This window comes from Platalea leucorodia, assembly GCF_965183815.1.
Source record: "Platalea leucorodia genome assembly, chromosome: 16".
Taxonomy (NCBI): domain Eukaryota; kingdom Metazoa; phylum Chordata; class Aves; order Pelecaniformes; family Threskiornithidae; genus Platalea; species Platalea leucorodia.
The window spans coordinates 7,811,557-7,831,979 of NC_138838.1; the positions used below are offsets into that span (position 1 = coordinate 7,811,557).

Sequence of the window (20,423 nt, forward strand, 5' to 3'; positions counted from 1 at the left end):
ATAAATGCATGGATTCCCTTCTAGGTCTTTTAAGGGGTGTAACGCATACCTTCAAGTAACTCAAGAGCTTGATCTCTACCTAGAACATACCACATGTAGTTAGAAAGTTGCCCAGGAACAACAACGTATGTTTAAACTTTAATCAGGCAGCTGTTAACGTGATCCACACAGAAATTATATTTGATAAATCTTTAATCTTTACCATCCACCATTTAGGATTCAAGGCATGTCAGTAGAACTGAGCAAAAAATGAAGTTAGTGCACTAGAAGTATTCAGATAAATCTGAGCACTTGTCTTAGCACCTTTGAAAGGGCTTTCAGTGAAATAAGAATACAGGTTGTGCTGCTTCCTAGTATTTTTTTTTTTTTATAAAGAGTGCAGGTTCTAATATTTGTGTATTTACTACCAACCTCATTAGTCTTTTATGTACCACTGCAGCTGTTAACAGCCAACCTGAGTGGTGTTCTGCTGTGATCTGTCTGTGAGGAGTCAGCAGCAGCACTTCGATCCACAGACATTCTTCAGTCATTACATTAAGATATTAAGTGGTTGCTTAAACATGATCTCAGATTTTTGGAAGCCAGAACTCCGCTCTTTGTGCTTCTCTTCCACTCGGAAAGACATCGCTCTGGTCTTTCTCTTTCCTGTTGTTAATGGAAAGAGCCACACGTTGCTTGGACAGCTCACGCTAAGCTGTCTTTGCGGCTTCAACAGGCATGTCTTCCATTTGCAAGTGGTGGCTAGATAGCTTGCTGTCCTTTAAGGCATCTGGCAATCGGCATTTGGCAAGGCAACAGCTTGTATTCCATACCGGAGAGGATCAAAGTATAAAGAGAGATCAGAAGCAGTATTTCTGGTAACTGGCAGTAGGCATCTTGAAAGCCCTCAGCCAGGGTAGGGGTAAGTTCGATTTAAAGTTCTTGTCTTCGCAAGTGATGTTATTCACAAGGCTCATACCCTCGTCTCCTATAAAGGCAGTAGTGCTGGACCATAAAAACGATATCAAAGATGATTGAGAAGACACCCAGGCCAAACTTGGTTGGATCTCCAAAGATTAACTTCCACTGATCTGTCAAACACAAAATCAGAGAGTTAAGACTAACTCCTCAAGTGTAGGCTTGTCTCAAGACTACAAAGTCATGCCGTACATATTACAGAAGCTCGAGTTTATTACCTGGACTACTTAGACACACCTTGAGACTGACTGTACATCTTGTGCAAAGCTAATTAATAACTGTTCCTGTGGTTGCTTCAGAAGAGCTATTTCATTTTTTATCTTGAAGGAATATGAACAGATTCTTTATTCTTAGTACAAGAACAGCTACCTATACTACAGCAAAAACACCATTCTCCCAAGATAACCTACAGGCTTGTATCTGCTTTGTAGCAGGATTCTCCTACGCCATTACAGAAAGGCCCCACCACCTCGGTTCCAGCCTTACCGTTGTTGTATGACTGCAAAAACATCTGGAGAAGGCTGAAGCTTCCACCAGTGAAGTCCAATAAAACATTTCCAATACTCCATCCCTCAGTACTCTTCCGACGGAAATTCATGTACGCCTGAGAGCGTAACAAGAAGTCGGTCAGCATGTCATGTACCAGCATTTCCGAGATTAATGTTTAAGTTAACATTAACTTCTGTAAAACTATACTGTTTTTGTCAGTAACAGACTTAATAAATAATCATTGCTGGTTTAGTCTAGTCAGACTTTCAAGAGCATACACTACAGGCTTAGGGTGCCAGGAACATAGCACAAAAGCAGAAAAGTTCAGATTTACCTGTGGAAAATATTTTATCAGCGTGACTGCTAACTTAATGTAAGAGAAGCAGAATAAGAACTGTAGCCATGTCATTTCCTCAGCTGCAGCAAGAAACAGTGTTGTAAATGTGAAGATCCATGCAAGTGCCAGTAGTCCAACAACAACTTTGGATACTTTCTGACCTGCTCTCTGAAACAAAAATGCAGATACACTTAGACTGACCCAGGTCATACATCCCCAGACACACTGTAAGAGAGAAAATGCTCAGGGCTATGCAAGGTTACCGTGCAAACCTGTTGTTGTACCAGTTAGACTCATACCACAAGGGAATTTTAAGATTAAGTAAGTGCTACAGCAACCAGCTGTAGGTTTGCAAGAGCTGATGAGCAATATTCAACATCAATCACTTGGAACGCTGTTGTCCACAAGCAAGTGAGAAACAATATTGTGGCAGTATTCTTGAGTATTTATGATGCCTATTATCAGTGGCACATCTGTAATAATCTCCCGAGTTTAGTCCGATGATATCAAGAGTTCCTATATATGCAACAGGCTGCTAATGCTGTTATGGTAAAAGATTCACAGCTGTCTTCTAATTCTTCACTAGAAAAGACTACTGCACCTAGCAGTGGTGACAAATGGGCTGTTACAGTTTTAGGTTTAGCATCGCCAAAGGAAACACCCCAAGACATAAACAGTTACCATGTAGAGAAAATTGGCTGTTCAGATCAGAGGCTTTTACAATGGCAATTAAATAGATGAACCACCAATCTGTAACAATCAGTCTCACCTGAAAAGGGGTGGGAATTATAAAAAGGGCCCTGCAAACTGAAAGTTTGAATTGCAGGGAGTCCCTGTCCCAGCTTGAGGAATGCTCCAAGTAGTGAGGAAACAGCAAAGCACATACCAGCATTTGTACTGTGTAGAGATGTAATCTGTGCTGGCTAGAGATCTGTTTGGGAAGTTTCTGGACTTTTGTGTTTGCCTTTTAGTTATTTTGAGTCCCTAAGGTGTTTACTTATAAGCTCAGAAGATCCATGAGGCTGAAGCAGCTATGCTTACTGGAATTGCTACTAGCTCAGGAAAGATAAAGGCAGCTGGACTGTGAAGCCTGACTTCTAGAAAGGCCAATGAAGGTGCCATGAAGAGGACTTTGGAGCCCAAAAGGAGAGGACGGTGAGTGGGGAGGTGTCCGGCAGAGGGAGCTCTGCCAGAGCTGACAGGTCAGCCCAGCGTTAAGACTTACCTCGTAGATGCAGCACTGAATTATGGTGAGGAGAGTTAGAGCTACTGCGTGGAGACTGAAGAAAACATCATTGATAGACACAGGGTTCACCCCACTGGGGTAACTGACTAAGAATTCCTCCTAAAAGTAAGAGAAACCAAAACCAGCTAAATGTCTTAACTCCCTTCTGTAGACAACCACACCCTGGCAAGTATCAAGAGATAATCATGCTTACCTTAATCAAGGGAATCCAGAAGAGTCCAACATTAAACACACTGTATGCTATAAAGCCAGTAAGGTTTAATGCTATAAAGTCAAAGCTTAGTCCAACAACACTAGAGAAGGGGGGGGAAAAAATTGTGAGAAATACACATCAGAGCATTACAAGCAGTTCCAGGGACAACTTGACCCTAGAATATACTGATTTATAGGCAGTTTTTGATGTAAGCCAAAGCTTCCGGCATTGTGACAACATGATGCCGGGAGTTCATCAGGAAGCAAGGTGAAATATCCCTCATATGCCACGCACCGGCACTCGCAACAGCTCTCACTGACAAGGTCGTGTCCCTGCTGTTTAACTTCACCCCTAGTCTGATAAAACCATTCCAGCCTGAATCCGTAGAAGCGGTAGTGCACCTTTGCCAAAACAAATGCTTTAGTTTTCATATACAATAATGTTTCTACTTACAGTCACTTAGTTTAAGGGGAGCTGGCCTACTGATTACACTACAAGGAGCTGCCTGATTAACAGCTCACCAGGTAAGTAATCTTTGAAGGTGGTCACCACAATTGGCTTGGCTGGATGACTTACAACATGACACCAAAGAGAATGGGGAAATCTCCTCTATCACAAAATAGTATTGGATGCCAAACCTTAGGATTAGGTGTCTGTAGGACGCACTTAGTTTCCACTGACCTGCATGCATAAAAGCTCACTGGGGTTGCATTTATTCAGGTCCTATCTTTGCCTTGCTTTTCCCCCCCCAGTCTTTCCATGCACAATTCACAATAACCAAGATGGATGTCACCGAAGCTAGGAGCATGATTTGCAGAAGGTGCTTAAGTGACTTGCAAACGCATCTTAAGTCTCTTTACCTTTTTCGTCGCCAGTTCTCAAAGACTTGAGGATAAAAGGAGACAGACCAGGCGAGGAAATAGATCCAGCCAATCACCTCGTCAGCGTATCTCACTATGATGCTATGAATCACTTGAAATTGAATCCTAGGTCTGATGGTTAATGCAAACAGAATTAGTTAATTTGTTTGTTCACACTTTTTTTTCAGTAGATTTTGCCTTGTTCTGCTTTGAGAGAGAAAACAGAGTCCAGGTGTTGAGACAAGACAATAAAGATTCAGGGTTGGTTTCAGTAGAGTTGCTCCCCTTTTCTTTAGTGTCCTGATTATGTTTAGGGCATCTCCCACTCCTACCCTCAACCTAGCCTTTCCTTCTTGCCTCACTCTTTCCTTTCCATCCTTTTACCACAGAAATCTTCAAAAAGGCCGTCTTGTGCCTATGGCTTCCACTCTCTTAGCATGAGATCTGTTACGCAAGAGCAGAGTCTCACTTTTCACGCTCTGCCAGCAAAGACTCATGATCACGCCTGTCCTGTTGAGCATTTCACATGCTTACCTCTGCATTTGCTTTGAGTCTTAAAAGCAGAAGCAAAACGAGGAAGTAAAACAGGAGTATCCTGTTGCTCAGTAGCATCTGGGCAACAAGCAAATACAATCCAGCTTTCTCCATCTTGCTAGACTGTTTTCCTATTAGGGAGGACTGGCATCTGTGAAAAGAGGGCTCCCCTAACTAGAAAGCAAAACACCTATATCTCATGGTAGTGATGTGGGTGCACAGCTGCATCAGGCTATTAGCACTCCAGAACGAGTTCTGCACAGTAAGAATAGCACCTCACTGGATGTTTAGCTTCAGAAAAGCTGACATGTAGTTTTGATACTTTTGGGAGGGGTTATTAAAACCAGACTGAGGAGCTATGAGAACTCACAGTCATCTACTAATGAAATCTAAGACACCAAGACCATCACTCTGCTTCCACACCCTGTATTTATCTGAATACCTTGGGGATTGCTGGAGGGTCACCACATCTTCTCAACTACGCACCACCCATGTCCCATTGACTATTTAACTATAAGGAGGGAATAGTTACCCCAAAGTTTAGGAAGCTGTAGGATAGTAAGTGGAACTAAAAACCAGTTTCTCACCCAGTTAAGTTGGAATTAATGGTATAAAGATAAACTGTTACTTGTCCAACATCATCTGCTTTCACTTGGAAGTCTGCTTTAGTGTGACCTGCAGGCAATTGTACCTGCAAGGCAAAGTGGAGGGAAGAAAGGAGAGAGTTGCACCGTACTAGCAGTAGGCTTTTGCATAAGGTCAGAAGTCTGTTCTGTCACTTACTTCATCAGGCAGTTCAACAATGGTGCTGTGTTTTGATGAGTGTGTAACATTAAGAGTTATCACCAGTGTCTCATTTAATGGAGCCCTGTGAAGGCAGAAAAAACAAGTCAGAGTAGTGCCCGAGTTCACAAAGATTGCTTCAGGGCTGCAGGGTACTATCTGCCTGCTAAATCCTCACAGCTGTTGCAAACATAACAAACAGTCCAAACACAACAGCACTTACCTAGTACTCAGAGGAACACCAGCACCAAAGTGTGTTAGCATTGTACTGTTTCTTTTATCTGAACTAGTGATGGGCACTAGACAGTTACATGGCCCCATTTTACCTCCCTCTGCTCCGCACAAGTGGCAGAGCAAAGTCATTGCCACCAGAATCCTATCATTGTGCTTGTTAACCCTTTGCTGGTAAAGAGGGGCAGAAGTGATGGACATGTACTTGGGGCAGAAAATATAGCAGTGCAGTAAGACAAAAAAAAAAAAAAAAAAACCAAACAAAAAAACCCTACAATAAAAACCCTCCAAGTGACATAGTGCTGCACAGCTTTCCCAGAGAACTCCACTGAGCATTTGTCCAGGAGGTTTAATTGCACAGCAGTACTTAAAATATCATAAGGTTCAAATGCCTGTACTTGTCCATGAACAAATGCAGTACCACATCTTTCTTTGCAAAAATAAAAGTTCTAGACTGTTGCAGCCATGTTTCGCGATTTTCCTCTTCATTGCAATTCTTACATTTTTCATCTGACTGTTCCCTTTACTCAAACTTTGAGATCCTAAAGGGGAGGGGTGCACGCACGTGTTTAACAATCCTTTCCTGGGAAGAGGCTGACATAGCAAAAACATGGGTAAACAATGCACTGTATTAAACAATGAGACTAAGGTGCATCCAGTCCCACCCTGGAATAGCTGCATTTCTTTGCTAGAAATGGCAAGTTTTGTTTGCTTGGTAAAGTTTATTTGGTGATCATTCTAGGAAATGCAAGTTTCTTTTAAGCATCAATTTTTAGAAATGGAGGAACTGTAAGTTCACTTTGGAAGACAGTGCAGTGAGCTAATATAGGGCAGAGAGTATAAAACATCTTTTCCTGTTCAACTTCCCATACAAATGGCCTGGGATATTGTCAGAGGCCAATCATGCAAGGCTGTTTGTGAGAATGCTGCACTATCTTGGTCCATACTGGTACTAAGCGATGTAATAGTCTAGAAGTGGCCAGTTACACCAATGATTCACTCTGTATGAACAATTAACTGAGTCTGCAGGAAAGTCTTAAGTATATAGCCAAGTCCCACCCACTCGCTCGTCCCCCATTCCAAAGAGAAAGTAAAGATGCAATCATGATTTTACCTCAGAGAGATAGTGACGTTTGTTGAACTTCCACTTTCTAATGAAACCACTTCAGGGACAGACAATACAATGACTCCATCTGGAGGGGGGGAGACAAACAAAAAACACACACAAATCTCAATTACTATGAATTATGAATAGCTCCTTCAGAAGAACTACCTACTTTCTATTGTGATACAGACATTTTGTCGATTGGTACCTGCAGAGTCAGATTAATAAAATTAGTACACGTGATAAACAGCAAAGGAAGTACGGCTTATTTCAAGGTGACTAAACAACTTGAAAGGAGAAGTAAATAACTGTCACTTGAACATGTTACAAGGAAGCAATTTAAATATTTGAAGTGCAACAAAAGTTCATGCCAAGAGGCAGCTATAGGATATTTCAAACTCACACTAATTGTTTCTTGATGTGATCCTAGTAACTTAGGAGTCATAAATGCCCAAAATTTAGTTTAAAATTGCTTCTTGGGTCACAAATTCAAACCAGGTACCCAGATGTTCAACAGAATGTACATTTATTATCTTAACACTTCAGGAATCACAAGCACCTTACTATAGTGCTCTGAAATGTTGCTAGTAAGGGGTACACTTTACAACAATCCAGCTATGTTGTACCACATCATGCTTTAAGAGAGGCTGAGGTTCCAAGTGCCAATACAACTGATATCAAAACCGTAAGCTGGTCACGTGTCAACAATTTTGACATTTGGAATCCAAGTCTATTTTATTCACTGTCTACCTAAAGGACACAAGAGACAAGAGGAAGAACAAAGAACAAAAATAAGACCAGAAATGGAGAGATAAACAGGTTGCCCTGGACAGTTTTTTTCTTGTTGCCATATATTACACAGTGTTCTTAGGAAGTTTTTTAAGTGCAGGAGAGCTACCCAGTTCATTACCACAGGCAGTATTTAATCTGCTTCTGCAGAGGCTGAGTTCAGAGCGCAAGGCAAGTACTCTATCAGATCAGTGCCTCAGTGTAACGCTATCTGTATATGAGCGCACCAAATCAAAGGTAACGTGTGAAAGAAGCGGCGATGGGAACCATGGCACAGGTCTCCTCACAGAGCTGTGATGGGGATACTGCAGGGCAGCCCTCTTCCACCTCGTACCAGTTCAGACCTGGCCCCTGCCCGAGAGGCCCTCTGGGCCCACGCTGGGATGGCCAAACACTCACCGCCAGGCCCCAGCAGCACAAGCGAGAGGTACAGCAGAGCGGGGAGCAGGTATCGCATCCTCATGGCGAAAGAACTGTCGGAAAAGTGGGTAGAAGACTTTGCTCAGGACCCACGCAGTTTGAGGGGGCATCAGCCCATCCCCTCAGGGGGCAGCTCCCTGCAAACAGCTCCCTCCCCAGCACCGTGGCCCCCGGCCCTGCCCGGCTGAGGGACCCTCAGCACCCCCAAGAGAGCACCAGTCTTTCAGTCTCTCAGTCTACCCAGACTCCCCCGGGGACATCTTTCCTTCACAACTTCTCCCTCTCCCGCCGCACAGAGCCACCGCCCCCCTGAGGGATTCCCCCCTCCCCCCCAACGCGGGCAGGACTACAAATCTCAGCAGCCACCGCGCCTCCACCAGCCTCCCCACCCCTGGCAGCGCGGCGCGGTGCACGCTGGGACTTGTAGTCCCCGCCGTCCTCCCCTCAGGAGGGGCGGTGAAGCGGGACCATCCCACGCTTTAGGACGCACTAATACTGACGAAGCGGTGCTGAGGAGAAGGCGCCTACCTCCTTCCAGCGCCGCAGCTCCGTCCCGCACAGCCCCGGCTCTTCCCTTTTCAGCTTCTCACGTGAGGCGGCCGCCTATCAACTCCCCGCCCAGCGCCTGTCGCGCGCGTTGCGCCGGTGCGGTCGCCTTCGGGTGCCATCTTGAGTGTGGCGGAGCGCGGTGGGCGCTGGGCTGCTGCCGACCGGTCTGTGAGGAGGGGGAGAGAGCTGCGGGCGGAGGGAGGACTCGCCGCTTATGGTTGTTTGTTGAAGTTTCGTTTAAAGCTGCGCAGGTCACCGGGGAGAGCTGGGGAAGGGGTGGTTTGTCACGCTCAAGATGGAGGGGTAGTGCCCAGGCATTGCTGAGGGGAGAATCTTCAGCCAGAGGGCAACGTCCAGGCCGCTTTCCCAGCCCAGTCTGCCCAGTCCTTGCACGCTGCTGGGCTGCTGGGGTGGGAGCTCGCACTGATTGTGCCCTCGGCACCCTTGGCTCTGGGAGCAGGTGCCCCCTCAGAGGCAGCAAGGAGCAGTGTGGGGCTCAGCACGGTGGGTGTGGGTCCGGCCACCACGTAGAGGGGAAGGTGGAAGCAAGCCCCTCTCCCCGTGGCCATGTCGGGCAGCGAGGCGGCAGGCAGGCCCGCTCCTGCCTGCGTGCTGGGCATAGACCTGGGCACCACGTCGGTTAAGGCAGCCCTGTTGGTAGGGGCAGAGCAAGGGCTGGTGGTGGCAGAGAGCTGCTCCAGGGAGACGCAGGCACACACCAGTAGCCTGGAAGCTGGACCACAGGTAAGGGGTAGCAGATAGCACTGCTGGCAATTTCAGGAAACTGGCCTTGCCTTGTAGCGGCTGGGTTGTTTTGCTACATTATGCAGACTTCAGTGGCTTTCCTGGATTGTTTTTGTGCCTAGCTTGACAGATGGTTGCTACATGTGTCTGGATGTCTGAAAGTAGAATTAAAATGCTCTCTGTTTACTGTTGAAGAAAGTCGAGTACAGCTGCTTGTTTTAAGAAAGACCTAGGTTTTGAAAAGTTGCATAAGACAATCTAAAACTATCCTCATGTGAACCATCACCTTGTCTTTGACGCGTGCAGTCAGGAAACTGTAGCCTCTTGCCAACTGGAAGGGTATTTTGCCCTTTAATGTGAGATGGAATCACAACTGGAAATTCCCCGTGGAAATAACCAGGAACATGTACTCCTATTAGTGATCTTTACCTTCATTGTGCTGGTCAGTCTAAGAAAGGATGAATCAGAATCATAAAAAATATGTATCAACATTCTTCAGCCCTAGTATTGTAGTGAGTCCAGGGGCTAATTTCTGAGCAAAGATACCAAACAGGCCAACCCTCCTCTCTACAGCCATGTTTATGCAGTCAAAAGTATGTATGTGCGGATTAGTTCACATCTATACGTAGACTATATTTGAATACTTTTGCTTATAATCTTCATACTAGTCTGTCACAAAGTAATCTGAATCTTCAAAATTGTGAAAGCTGGAATGCAGCTTCTCCTGTGGCACGGTTTGGTCAGTTTGCCAAGTAGATCAGTTTGCTGGGTAATTCTGGGAATAGAGTATCCAGAAGCGAAGTATCGGCATCGTCAAAATCAACAGTGAGTAGATACGGAGGAGCTTTAGGAAAATGTAAGGGAGACTGCATGCCAGTCAGAACATGCAGATAATCCTCTTTGTGAGGAAAAAGAAGAGCAATATATAAGGTAAACTGATGAAAGCATGTAATGAGTGTTAATGGATTTTTTTAAAAAGGTGTATTTGGGTATGGTAACTCAGGAAATTAAGTTAAGAATTATTTGGCCTTCAGTTTAAGAGGCTGTTACCTCATTCTCAACTTGCTAGTATTGGGTTTTAGTTTTTGTGGTTTTGTGGGTTTTTTGCATTCTTTTTTTTTCCAATTTAGAGTGAATGTTATTCTAATACATGCTATTAAGCTAAATGAATTCTATTCTTCACTTCTGACTAGAGTAGCCTTGTTTAATAAATACACTGAGTGAATTCTAATGGTTTCATGCTCAGAATAATGCTTTATGATTACAGGGAGCGGAGCAGAATGTCCGGAGAATAATAAGAGCATTGAATGAATGCCTTGCTGCTCTACCTCAGCAGCAGCTTCAAAAAGTCAGTCACATTGGTGTTTCAGGACAAATGCATGGGATTGTATTTTGGAAAAAAGATAAAGGTAACATTAATTCGTTGGCATTCCTGTTCAAAGTATTATGATGCAGAAAATAAATGTTTAACACTGAAGTGATCTGTAGGAAACTGTTGCACGTTCACTTTGGTCTTCTGTAAAACAGAATTAACAGAACATCATCTTCTGTGGGAATTTTGCTTTAACCACTGGAATTTCACCTACCGACTATAGTTGACCACGTTGTTTACACAGATTAGTCTTATGAGATCCCTGCAGAGTCAGCACAGTTATTAATATGAAGGAGGAATAACATTTGTGGCTTGCTAATTGCTTGTCCATCGTATGTTGTCTGCTGCCAGTTGAAAGAACTTCTGAATCATATGAATGACTTTTTTGGGGGGGAAAGTTACCTCATAAAACACTTAACCAGCTATTGCCTGGTATCTCAATACCTTCTAATGATTCAACAGTAGCAGTATTAGCAGTTCTGTGTATGCCTTGAAAAATAAGCTATGCTTCATCTTTATGTTAGAATGTGCATAGCAGTAGCTATCCAACAGTGAATATCGCTATGCTATTTTGAAATGCTGTTTGAAAGTACAGTAGGAGAAAAACTAAAGTTCAGTAAATGATGTTTTAAGTCCTTCCCCTTCCACCCCCCAATCTCAAGGCGTTTTTTTTCCTAGCAAGTTGTAGACTGTTATGTTGCACTCATCTTGCTGCTTATCCTCCTGTTAGTAGGAGCTGAAAAAGGGTTATGGTCATGATTCGGAATACTCAGCTGCTTCTAGAATGAAGGCCCAAGACCGCAGAAACAAAATGAACCACAGTGAGGTAGTCACATGAGGCTTGATTGTGCAAATACTCAAATAATCTTTGTGACAACGAGGATGTTTGAAAAATTCAGGCCTTGGATTGCCAGCCCTGTGAGACAGGGATGGATTATCTTCTTGGCTACTGTCTTATAAACCTACTGAAGTCTAAGGCTTTCAGAATGTGGTTCCATATTTTCTTTCTCTTTACCTTATGATGTGCACATCTGAACAATTACACAAGTCTTATAATAATAGGAGTTATGCAGATAAAGCAAAGATTTATTGTAAACCACAGAACAGGTTTCCCAAAAGTGCTGGTCACTGCCTGTCAAAAGTTGTCAGGTCTTAATTGCTTTAAGAGACACTATGCTATTCATTACTGGCTGTAATTTTGCGTTAAATACTAAAATGATTAGAAAGAAAGAAATCCAAAGGCTGATGGACTAAAGTTGCTGTTGCTTGCTTTCCAGCTGTCCCAAGGGCTGCATAAGAAAGCCTCATGGGTTCATGGTAGACATAGATTCTTATGTCATATTGGTTAATATTTTATTTCCTAAAGCCACATGCCACTTTTGTTTCATTTCTATCAAGTGAAAGAGGGTGTTTGTTCTCACTTGTTTTGAGTAGACTAAGTGAATCCATGCACTTTGGGACACAAATTACATTTTTAATAGCATCCTTTAGGGTTAGATTTATGGTTAATAATATTTCTTAGAATCCATTTAAAACTAGAAAAGCAAACCAATTGGAAATTCAGTTCAAACAGACTTGATAGAACAGGGAATTGAGGGAACAAGAAAAAGTATGCATTTGCTTTGCGTATTTCACATAGTACCTCCCAGTTTTCACGGCTGCTTTTTACTGTGTGAGTATAACTTCAAATCCCTGTATCCAGCCCAAGAAAGACTCTTTCAGCTGTATTTTTACTAGTCAGCTAAGCAGCCGGGTCTCTTCTCTGACCTGTAGGACAAGTGGCACAACACAGCTTGAAACTCTGCTCCCATCCCCAGCCAAAAACCAAAAGGTTGCCTCAGTCACGGAGCCAGCTGGAGACAGTGTGCATCCCCACATTGTGGCCAGGCATCAGCTGGGAGAGCAGTAGTTGTCAGAGGCTGAAGCTGTGCTGTGGAGTGCGCTAGCAAACGTCACGCGCCAGTGCTTGAGCTCAGCCTCTGCTTAGTTTGCTGCTCTGACAGGACTGTATGCTGCCTTTGCAGGACGGCTTGTGATGAGCATGTCGGGGCAGGAAGTAGTGCACTGGACCGGGACAGTAGCAGATATCGCTGAGAAGGCTCTGAGCAGCTCTGAGAAGTTGCCATAATTTAGCTGAGGCATTCACGTGAAATAACGTGAAGGTTTCGTCAAAGGTGTAGTGTTCTGTGTTCAAAAGGAACATGCTGGACTGATAAAACTGAAAACTGAGTTAAACCCTGTTCTACCTTTGGTGAAGCTTTGTTGTGCAGCACAGGGGAGGGATACTCTTTAGTACTTTGCAGTCCATTGCTTAATACATATAGATCCAGGTTTCCTGTTGCTTTGGCTCTAAAGGTGATGAAACTACGTGCTCTCCATCATAGGCAGTTCATTACTAATACAGCGTTCTCTGGGGCATGATGTCGCAGATCCCAGTTAAGGTTTATGTGAGAGCTGTCATATCAGCTCATTTACCTCCCATAGCTGAATTGTGGGGGTTTTTTTGTGGGTCACCTGTTATTTAAGTTGTATCATTAATACCTCAAGGTGCAAGTTGCTCGTTCCTCTAAGCACTAACAGTGCTTATAGAGAAGGAAGGCCTTGAATACCATTCTCTGTTTTAGCAAAGGGTGACTGGCATGACATTATCTAGGGCTGAAAAGTGTGACTAATTAATTTGATTACAATCACTACTGCCTCTGTTTCTGCTCTTTTTCCAATATATTTGAAAAATTATCAAGGGTGTCCAGAAATGAAGAATGCCAGGCAGACTACCCTGTGGGGAATCACTGGACTTCTCGGATGCTGTGTGTTTCAGGTTGCAAGTGGACAGAGTGTGGTACAGGCACTACCTTTGAGCCGGAGGAGGTCAGTCATCTGATTACTTGGCAAGACCGCCGCTGCAGTCCTACGTTCCTCTCTTCTCTTCCTCTGCCAGAGTCGCATATCAGCTTGGCTACAGGATTTGGGTGTGCCACAGTCTACTGGTATTTACAGAAGAGGTACATCAAGCTGCTTCACTGGCAGTTTCTCATGTTGAATTTATGTGACATTTAGTCTTCCTATAGCATGTTAATGCCACTACAGGCTGAGGGGCTGCGATTCTCTGTAATCATTATATTAATTAAGTAGTCAAAGAATATTTTAAATGACAGGATTCAATATAAACTATATGCAACTGAGCACACAAGAGTCTCTGACCTCATAAAAATACTACAGATCTCTTTAATAAAAAGAAAAGCTTCTGACCGTATAGTAACAGAAGCCTTGAAGTATCGTAGAATAATTCTAGTCCATTCTACCGCTCAGAGAAGCTCTGCTAATGCGGTTTGAACACTATAATTTTGCCTTGTACAGATAGTGAAAAGTACCAACATGCCTAAAACAGTAACAGAGTTGCTTTGTCTGGTTGCTGCCAGATGCTAAAACAAACAGTCCCTAAATTAATTTCAGCTCTTTCCTTAGACACTGAGATCCCTATGAGGTGTTACGAATGGTCTGCTTTGTTGTGGCATGTTTGCAGAGGATAAAATTTTTCACTTATGACTCGGCATCAGCAAGATTTGCTCTTCAGTTTCATCTGCAGTATGCTGTGTTTCTCAAAAAGCCAGTGTCTTCCTCAGCTATGAGTCCAGATTCAATAAATGGGGAAAAATGTATTAGATCTTGGTTTCTTCCAGTGTGTGTTCAGCCCATACACGGAGCACGGCATGCTCTTGCTTTAGTGCTGTATAACTCATGAGTCCAGCTGCTTTGTTTTTGTTCCTGTTTCACCATTTGTGAATGGTGCAGCCCTGCCGAGAAGGACTTGGGGGTACTGATAGACGAAAAGCTGGACGTGAGCCAGCAATGTGCTCTCTCCGCCCAGAAAGCCAACTGTATCCTGGGCTGCATCAAAAGAAGCGTGGCCAGCAGGGCGAGGGAGGTGATTCTGCCCCTCTACTCTGCTCTAGTGAGACGCCACCTGGAGTGCTGTGTCCAGCTCTGGGGTCCTCAGTACAAGAAGGACATGGACCTGTTGGAGAGGGTCCAGAGGAGGCCACAAAAATGATCAGAGGGATGGAACACCTCTGCTATGAGGAAAGGCTGAAAGAGCTGGGGTTGTTCAGCCTGGAGAAGAGAAGGCTGCGGGGTGACCTTATTGCAGCCTTTCAGTACTTAAAGGGGGCTTACAAGAAAGATGGGGACAGACTTTTTAGCAGGGCCAACAGTGATAGGACAAGGGATAATGGTTTTAAACTAAAAGAAGGTAGATTCAGACTAGATATAAGGAAGAAATTTTTTACAATGTGCGTAGTGAAACACTGGAACAGGTTGCCCAGAGAGGTGGTAGATACCCCCTCCTTGGAAACATTCAAGGCCAGGTTGGACGGGGCTCTGAGCAACCTGACCTAGTCGTAGATGTCCCTGCCGATTGCAGGGGGGTGGACTAGATGGCCTTTAAAGGTCCCTCCCATCCCAACCCGTTCTGTGATTCTATTTGGTACATTTCCATTCATATAATTTGTGGATCCTAGAGCAACTGCAGCAATTTACCTATTTTTCTCAAATGCTCCAGGATCAACAAAGTGTTGTTTTTTGTGCAAACAATTACTGCCTTCCTGGTAACTTCGTAATGGCGTGCTTTTGATCCTAGACGACTCATTCCTTAAAGCCACTGTCTCTACATTTTCCATCAGGAGATAAGTATTGCTGCTGTGGTAACAGCTCGGAAAAACAAATTCTGTTTAAAAAAACCAAGCCAAAACAAAACAACAAAATGCAGGTTGATCACTGAGATGGCCGTTTCATTTTTAGATGGGACTACACATGTCTGAAGTTCCCTGTAGCACTGGAAGTAATCTTGCTCCCACTGCCTTAAAGCACCCCTCATTGTTTTTGTTTTTAAAATGTTTTGTTTAAAAGCCCAGATTTTCTGAAGTCTTACGATGCAGCTGGCACTATCCACGACTATGTGGTTGCTATGTTGTGTGACCTGAAGAAGCCACTCATGTCCATCCAGAATGCTGCCAGCTGGGGCTATTTTAATTCCAGAAACAGAAGCTGGAATACTGACATGTAAGTACTAAGGTCATTCAGTGGGTTTTGTGCGTTGCTTGTGTCAGGCAATGGGAACACCTCTTTGGGCCCTAAGTATGAATGTGCTACAGATAAAAAGTGGTTAAAAGTTAGTCCTAATCAATTGTGGTGTAGCCTGTACTGAAGAATTATTGAGAGTTTGCTCTGGTTTATAAGGTATATATGTTTAAATTATATAAAATCTGGCACAGCATTTTTAGAAATATCTAAGAGAGCAGGGCTGAGAGACTCGTCAGTGAGGCCTTGTATGCCAGACTCTTCCCTCCCTTTCTGTGGTGGGATGGGATGGGCAAGTGCATGCTGCAGCCAAGGTGTTACCTCTGCGATGGTAAAAGACAGTTATTGCTCTCTAGTTCTTTCCGCTGAGCTCCTTTGTAACTACTAAGACTTACTGGTGAGAACACCTAAGAGTTCTTAGGCTACAGGAAGTCTTACAGGGAATTAGTTTGTTAATTTATTTACTTATTTGTTTTAATGCTTTGCTCTTTCAGGGCTGAGCACTAAGGCCTTATATATTTCAGGGCTTAGGTTAGGCCAGGACTCCAAGATGAAAAAATCTGCTCATAAAGGTATGAAAGAGTGACAGAAACTTGCACTTTAGCCTACTGCACTTTTACTAATCTGGTCGTGTTGCTGTAGCAATGTAGTGTATCTTGCAGTTTGATTGTGTAAGGAGTTTGTTGGACTTTGTGATTTGGTTTTGAACCACTAACTGCATGACAGCTTAAAGTTCTCTGACACTTAGAAGTTGCATTTTTTTGCTGTTTTTGTGATTGTCCCTTTACCCTGGAACTGCTTGTCCATATGACATCCATAGGTTAAACTTGTTGAACATGTTCTTCTGTATAATCTCAGGTAATCAGATTGCATATAAAGGAAAGCTATTTATTCTTCTAGACTATTCTAGTTTATCCAGCCTGTTGAACTGGAATGCTGCCAGACAAAGCTTTCTAAATAGGTGAAAGTATCCTTAAATCCAGCAGCCACAAATGTATGGCCAGGTTCATCTGTGACTTCAAAGAGGTCTTGATAGTCATGCCACATGTTCCCACACTGCTTTCCTGCAATAATACTGTTCTCATTGCAGATTGAAGAAATCCAACTTTCCTATTCACTTGCTTCCCGAGGTGGGAGACCCTGGCAGTATTGCAGGAAGAACAATCTGTACATGGCATGGAATACCCAAAGGAGCAAAAGTAGGAATTGCTCTGGGAGATTTCCAGTGCTCTGTTTATTCTTGTCTGACTGAGAGGACAGATGCAGGTATGATCATTTTGCTATCTTATTTGGTTTTCTCATTGTCCTCCTTCAGAGTAGCCTAGTAAGCCACTGATTACTGATTATTATTTTTTCTTTTTTCTTTTTTTTTCTTTTGTGTTCTAGTTCTTAATATCAGTACCTCTGCTCAGCTGACTGTCTCAATGCCCCCGGGTTTCCAGCCTCCAGAGACACCAGATCCTTCCTCAGCTGTTACTTATTTTCCCTACTTCAATGGTGACTACTTGGCAGTGGCAGCATCACTTAACGGAGGCAATGTGCTAGCAACATTTGTGAACATGGTGGCACGGTGGACAGAAGAGCTAGGTAAGCTGTTTCAAGGATAGTTAAAGCTTAAAATTGAGGTTGATCAGCAAGGTAAAAGGAAGGTAAGGCAAAGGAACAAGCCTGGAGCTGTTTTGTCATGCTATATAAGGAACCAGGATGTAACTCTTGGGTCATGCCTCCTAGATCTCTGGAATTTCCTGCTGAAGCTTATGAACATGCTGGGACAGTCATGCTTGGACTCCACATTCACATTGCCTCTAGGTTTTGGGTTTTCTTTTGTTTCAAGAACACAAGAGAATTATTTTTTGCAAGTTGTTTTTCAAAAGAAAAGGTCAGCAAATTTGAGGACAGCCTCTAATTTTGTATGACTGCAGTCCAAAAGAGTCCCTTGATTAGATCCGTTGCCTTTTGCCACATATTTTGCAGCACTGTAATGGATTTTAAGACTCAATCTGATGCAATATATTCCGAGTCCTTTAAACATGGTCTTTACAGGGGTTTTTTAATAATCTCTTGGGTTTTGCAATACAGAAATAAGCTCTGAAATTGTTCTTTTAGTGAGTACTTGAAGTGAACTTTGCATTCACATGCAATCCAGCTACTGAAGCTGAAGTCTGCCATTAGTGCCTTTAAAGATGTTGTTTTGTGTAACAGTATAGGCAAAGAGGAATAGCTGTATTACCAGGAAAGGCAGTTTCTGTAATCAGAAAAAGATTTCTAGTATCACAGATACTAGATACAACTGGATGGGAGAACTGTGGTTCATAATCCTGGAAAAGCAATTACCTTTGGGACGGGGAAAAGATACATGATATTTTGCTGAACAGGTGGATCAGCATCCATTTTACATCTCCACATATAAGATAGACTAGACACCTTCAGATTAGTAACATGGTATTTCCCATCTGCAGGACTTCAGGCTCAGGAGTCTGCCATCTATACAAAGATAATCAAAGCAGCCTTGGCCCAAAACGACAGCAAACTCTCAGTCCACCCAACCATATTTGGAGAGAGACACATTCCTGAGCAGTTGGCGTCAGTGACCAATATTGCTGTCTCTGACCTCTCCCTGGGCCACGTAACCAGAGCTCTGTGCCGCGGCATTGTTGAAAACCTCTGTTCCATGTTACCTGTGCAGCGCCTGATGGAGACGGGAGTGAGGCGGATTCTGGGGAGCGGGAGTGCCCTTGCCAGGAACGAGGTGCTGAGGCAGGAAGTGGAAAGGATTTTTCCATTCCCTGTGGTTTACGGGAAGGATGTCGATGCTGCTGTGGGGGCTGCCATGGTGATGTTCCACAGAAAATAAAGTCATTGTTTGGAATGGCCTGAGATGCAGCTTCTTTTTTTTCCTGGCTGTATCGTGTTTCCTTTCACTTCCTTCACTTTTTCTGGAGTTGTATTCAACATGCCATCTCACTCATTACAGTGGAAAAAAAAAAGCTTGCATTTAATGTCCGCTTCTGCTTCTGGGTGTACACATTTCATTGCACTGTCATTCCCATTTGTGAAATGCGAAGTAATTATCACATTAAATTTGACTGAGTGACGAGGAAAGATCCATTAACTTTCTGCATAAAATGATACTTCATGCGAGGCTCATTTTCCTGGTAGGAAATATGTTCAGAAGGATGAGGAGAGATGAGTAGCTGTCTGTAATTTGTTCTGATGCTTTCATCAGAGACTTCTTGTCCTTAAGCTGTCTCACAATATACATACATATAGGCAGCAGACCAGGATGTCAGCCTTGTTTGGGGAGTTCGGTGGCTCCTGCACAGAACGAATACCAGTTTTCACATGTTGCATGTTGTCTCTGTAAAAGATGGCATACAACCTTGGCTTGAACGTCAACAAAACAATCAAAATAAAACATGGAGGATTATTTCTGTGGCTACCCAGGTCGGGTGCAGTGGACTAAGGTCAAAGGCGTGGCTACACCAGTACCATGACTGGAGATGCCTGGAATGCAGGGCTTATATCTGAGTGGAAAATATATTTATAGCGTGGGAGGGTAACTATTTTCCTTATTTGGCATACATAATTATTTTACATTTGGTTTTTTGGGTGGCTGAGTGGATCAGGGCCTCTCTGAAATGGTCAAAATTTGTGATAAACTGGAGGCGCTGGCAAACTCAGGGTTACAAAAGCCCAATTCTCATCTCTTTCAGCTTCGATTTCCCTTTTAAGCCCAAACACAATTAGCATTTTGAGAGATGGTCCACAAAAATAATTTGTTCTTGTAATATAGTGCATAGCTATTTTAGTGTATTTGATCCAAAGGTGTTTCTGATTCTGCCCTTCAGGTATTGTGTCAAATTGGGCTTTGATACAACAGCTGCCAGGCTGGACTCTAATCTGTTTTTAATGTTAAGTATTGTTCATGTGAATTCCCTTAAAATTTCCAAGTTATCCCGTGTTATGCTCCGAAAATTCATTTCTCCCCCTAATCTTTATTTTAAGGTGAAGACTGTCTAAACCAAGATGGATGTACACCTTTTTTGCTCAAATGAGACTGGGAAGCAAGTAAGATAGTTTCATGCTATCTAGATACAATTTCATTACTTAGAAGCATGTATTTCAACTGAAATATGGAAGTGTATTCCTATCTTGCACATTAGCAACATCAGGACTGACTCATTTTTGTAGTTGAAAGCTGTTCTGAGATCTTAATTACAGAGATGGATTCATTTTCATCTCCCTCCACCCTCCCTCCATGCATCTATTCCATGCCATGTTTAGGGAACTATTGGCATATATAGGAATTACAGAGAAAGCATAGACTAGATTAAAGATTTTGTAAAAAGTCTGGATTTGTTATATGTTGTTTTCCCTTTTTTGTTATTATAACGTATTTTTGGATCAGCAGGTCTGCTTTCATTTTTATTGAATAACTGGAAAGAGCTGATAATACTATTCCAGCATGCTGCTAACTATGAAATGAAGTGGTATTTGTTTCCAGGAGCTGGTAAAGTTGTGGCCTGGTTTTATGTTCTATTAGTGAAGGCAAGACTATCTCTGACGTGCAGGCCAGCTTTGGATACATCTTTAAGATCTTTAGCACGTCTGCTGATGTTTTCCCATTTGCAGCGATGGAGAGGGCTCTTAATTGGCAAAATCTCTCTCAAGCACAGAAGTCGCACAAAGCCTATGCAGTGTGTTGGATGCAGGCCCAAGACAAAGGAATAAATTCCTT

The 20,423-nt window shown here is 43.2% G+C and overlaps 2 protein-coding genes across 4 annotated transcripts; one reads left to right on the forward strand and one right to left on the reverse strand.

The window, feature by feature from the left end:
* Positions 1–151: 151 nt before the first annotated feature.
* Positions 152–8,517, reverse strand: CTNS (cystinosin, lysosomal cystine transporter). The gene is made up of 11 exons (XM_082328260.1): positions 8,473–8,517; positions 7,924–7,997; positions 6,745–6,823; positions 5,400–5,484; positions 5,204–5,307; positions 4,083–4,214; positions 3,223–3,322; positions 3,009–3,128; positions 1,781–1,951; positions 1,444–1,561; positions 152–1,070 (listed from the first exon to the last, which is right to left on the reverse strand). The coding sequence occupies exons 2-11, from the start codon at positions 7,985–7,987 to the stop codon at positions 940–942; spliced, it is 1,104 nt and encodes a 367-aa protein (XP_082184386.1). The 5' UTR covers positions 7,988–7,997; positions 8,473–8,517; the 3' UTR covers positions 152–939.
* On the forward strand, positions 8,388–20,407 carry SHPK (sedoheptulokinase). Of its 3 annotated transcripts, none has more exons than XM_082328257.1 (8): positions 8,388–9,237; positions 10,505–10,646; positions 13,428–13,611; positions 15,515–15,667; positions 16,776–16,951; positions 17,072–17,272; positions 18,145–18,518; positions 19,691–20,407. In XM_082328257.1, exons 1-8 carry the CDS (start codon positions 9,061–9,063, stop codon positions 19,703–19,705), a joined length of 1,422 nt encoding a protein of 473 aa, XP_082184383.1. In that variant the 5' UTR covers positions 8,388–9,060; the 3' UTR covers positions 19,706–20,407. The 3 variants fall into 3 exon arrangements, with proteins under 3 accessions (XP_082184383.1, XP_082184384.1, XP_082184382.1); XM_082328258.1 differs by having other exon boundaries at positions 18,145–18,434; XM_082328256.1 differs by lacking the exon at positions 19,691–20,407 and having other exon boundaries at positions 18,145–19,679.
* The last annotated feature ends 16 nt before the right edge of the window (positions 20,408–20,423 follow it).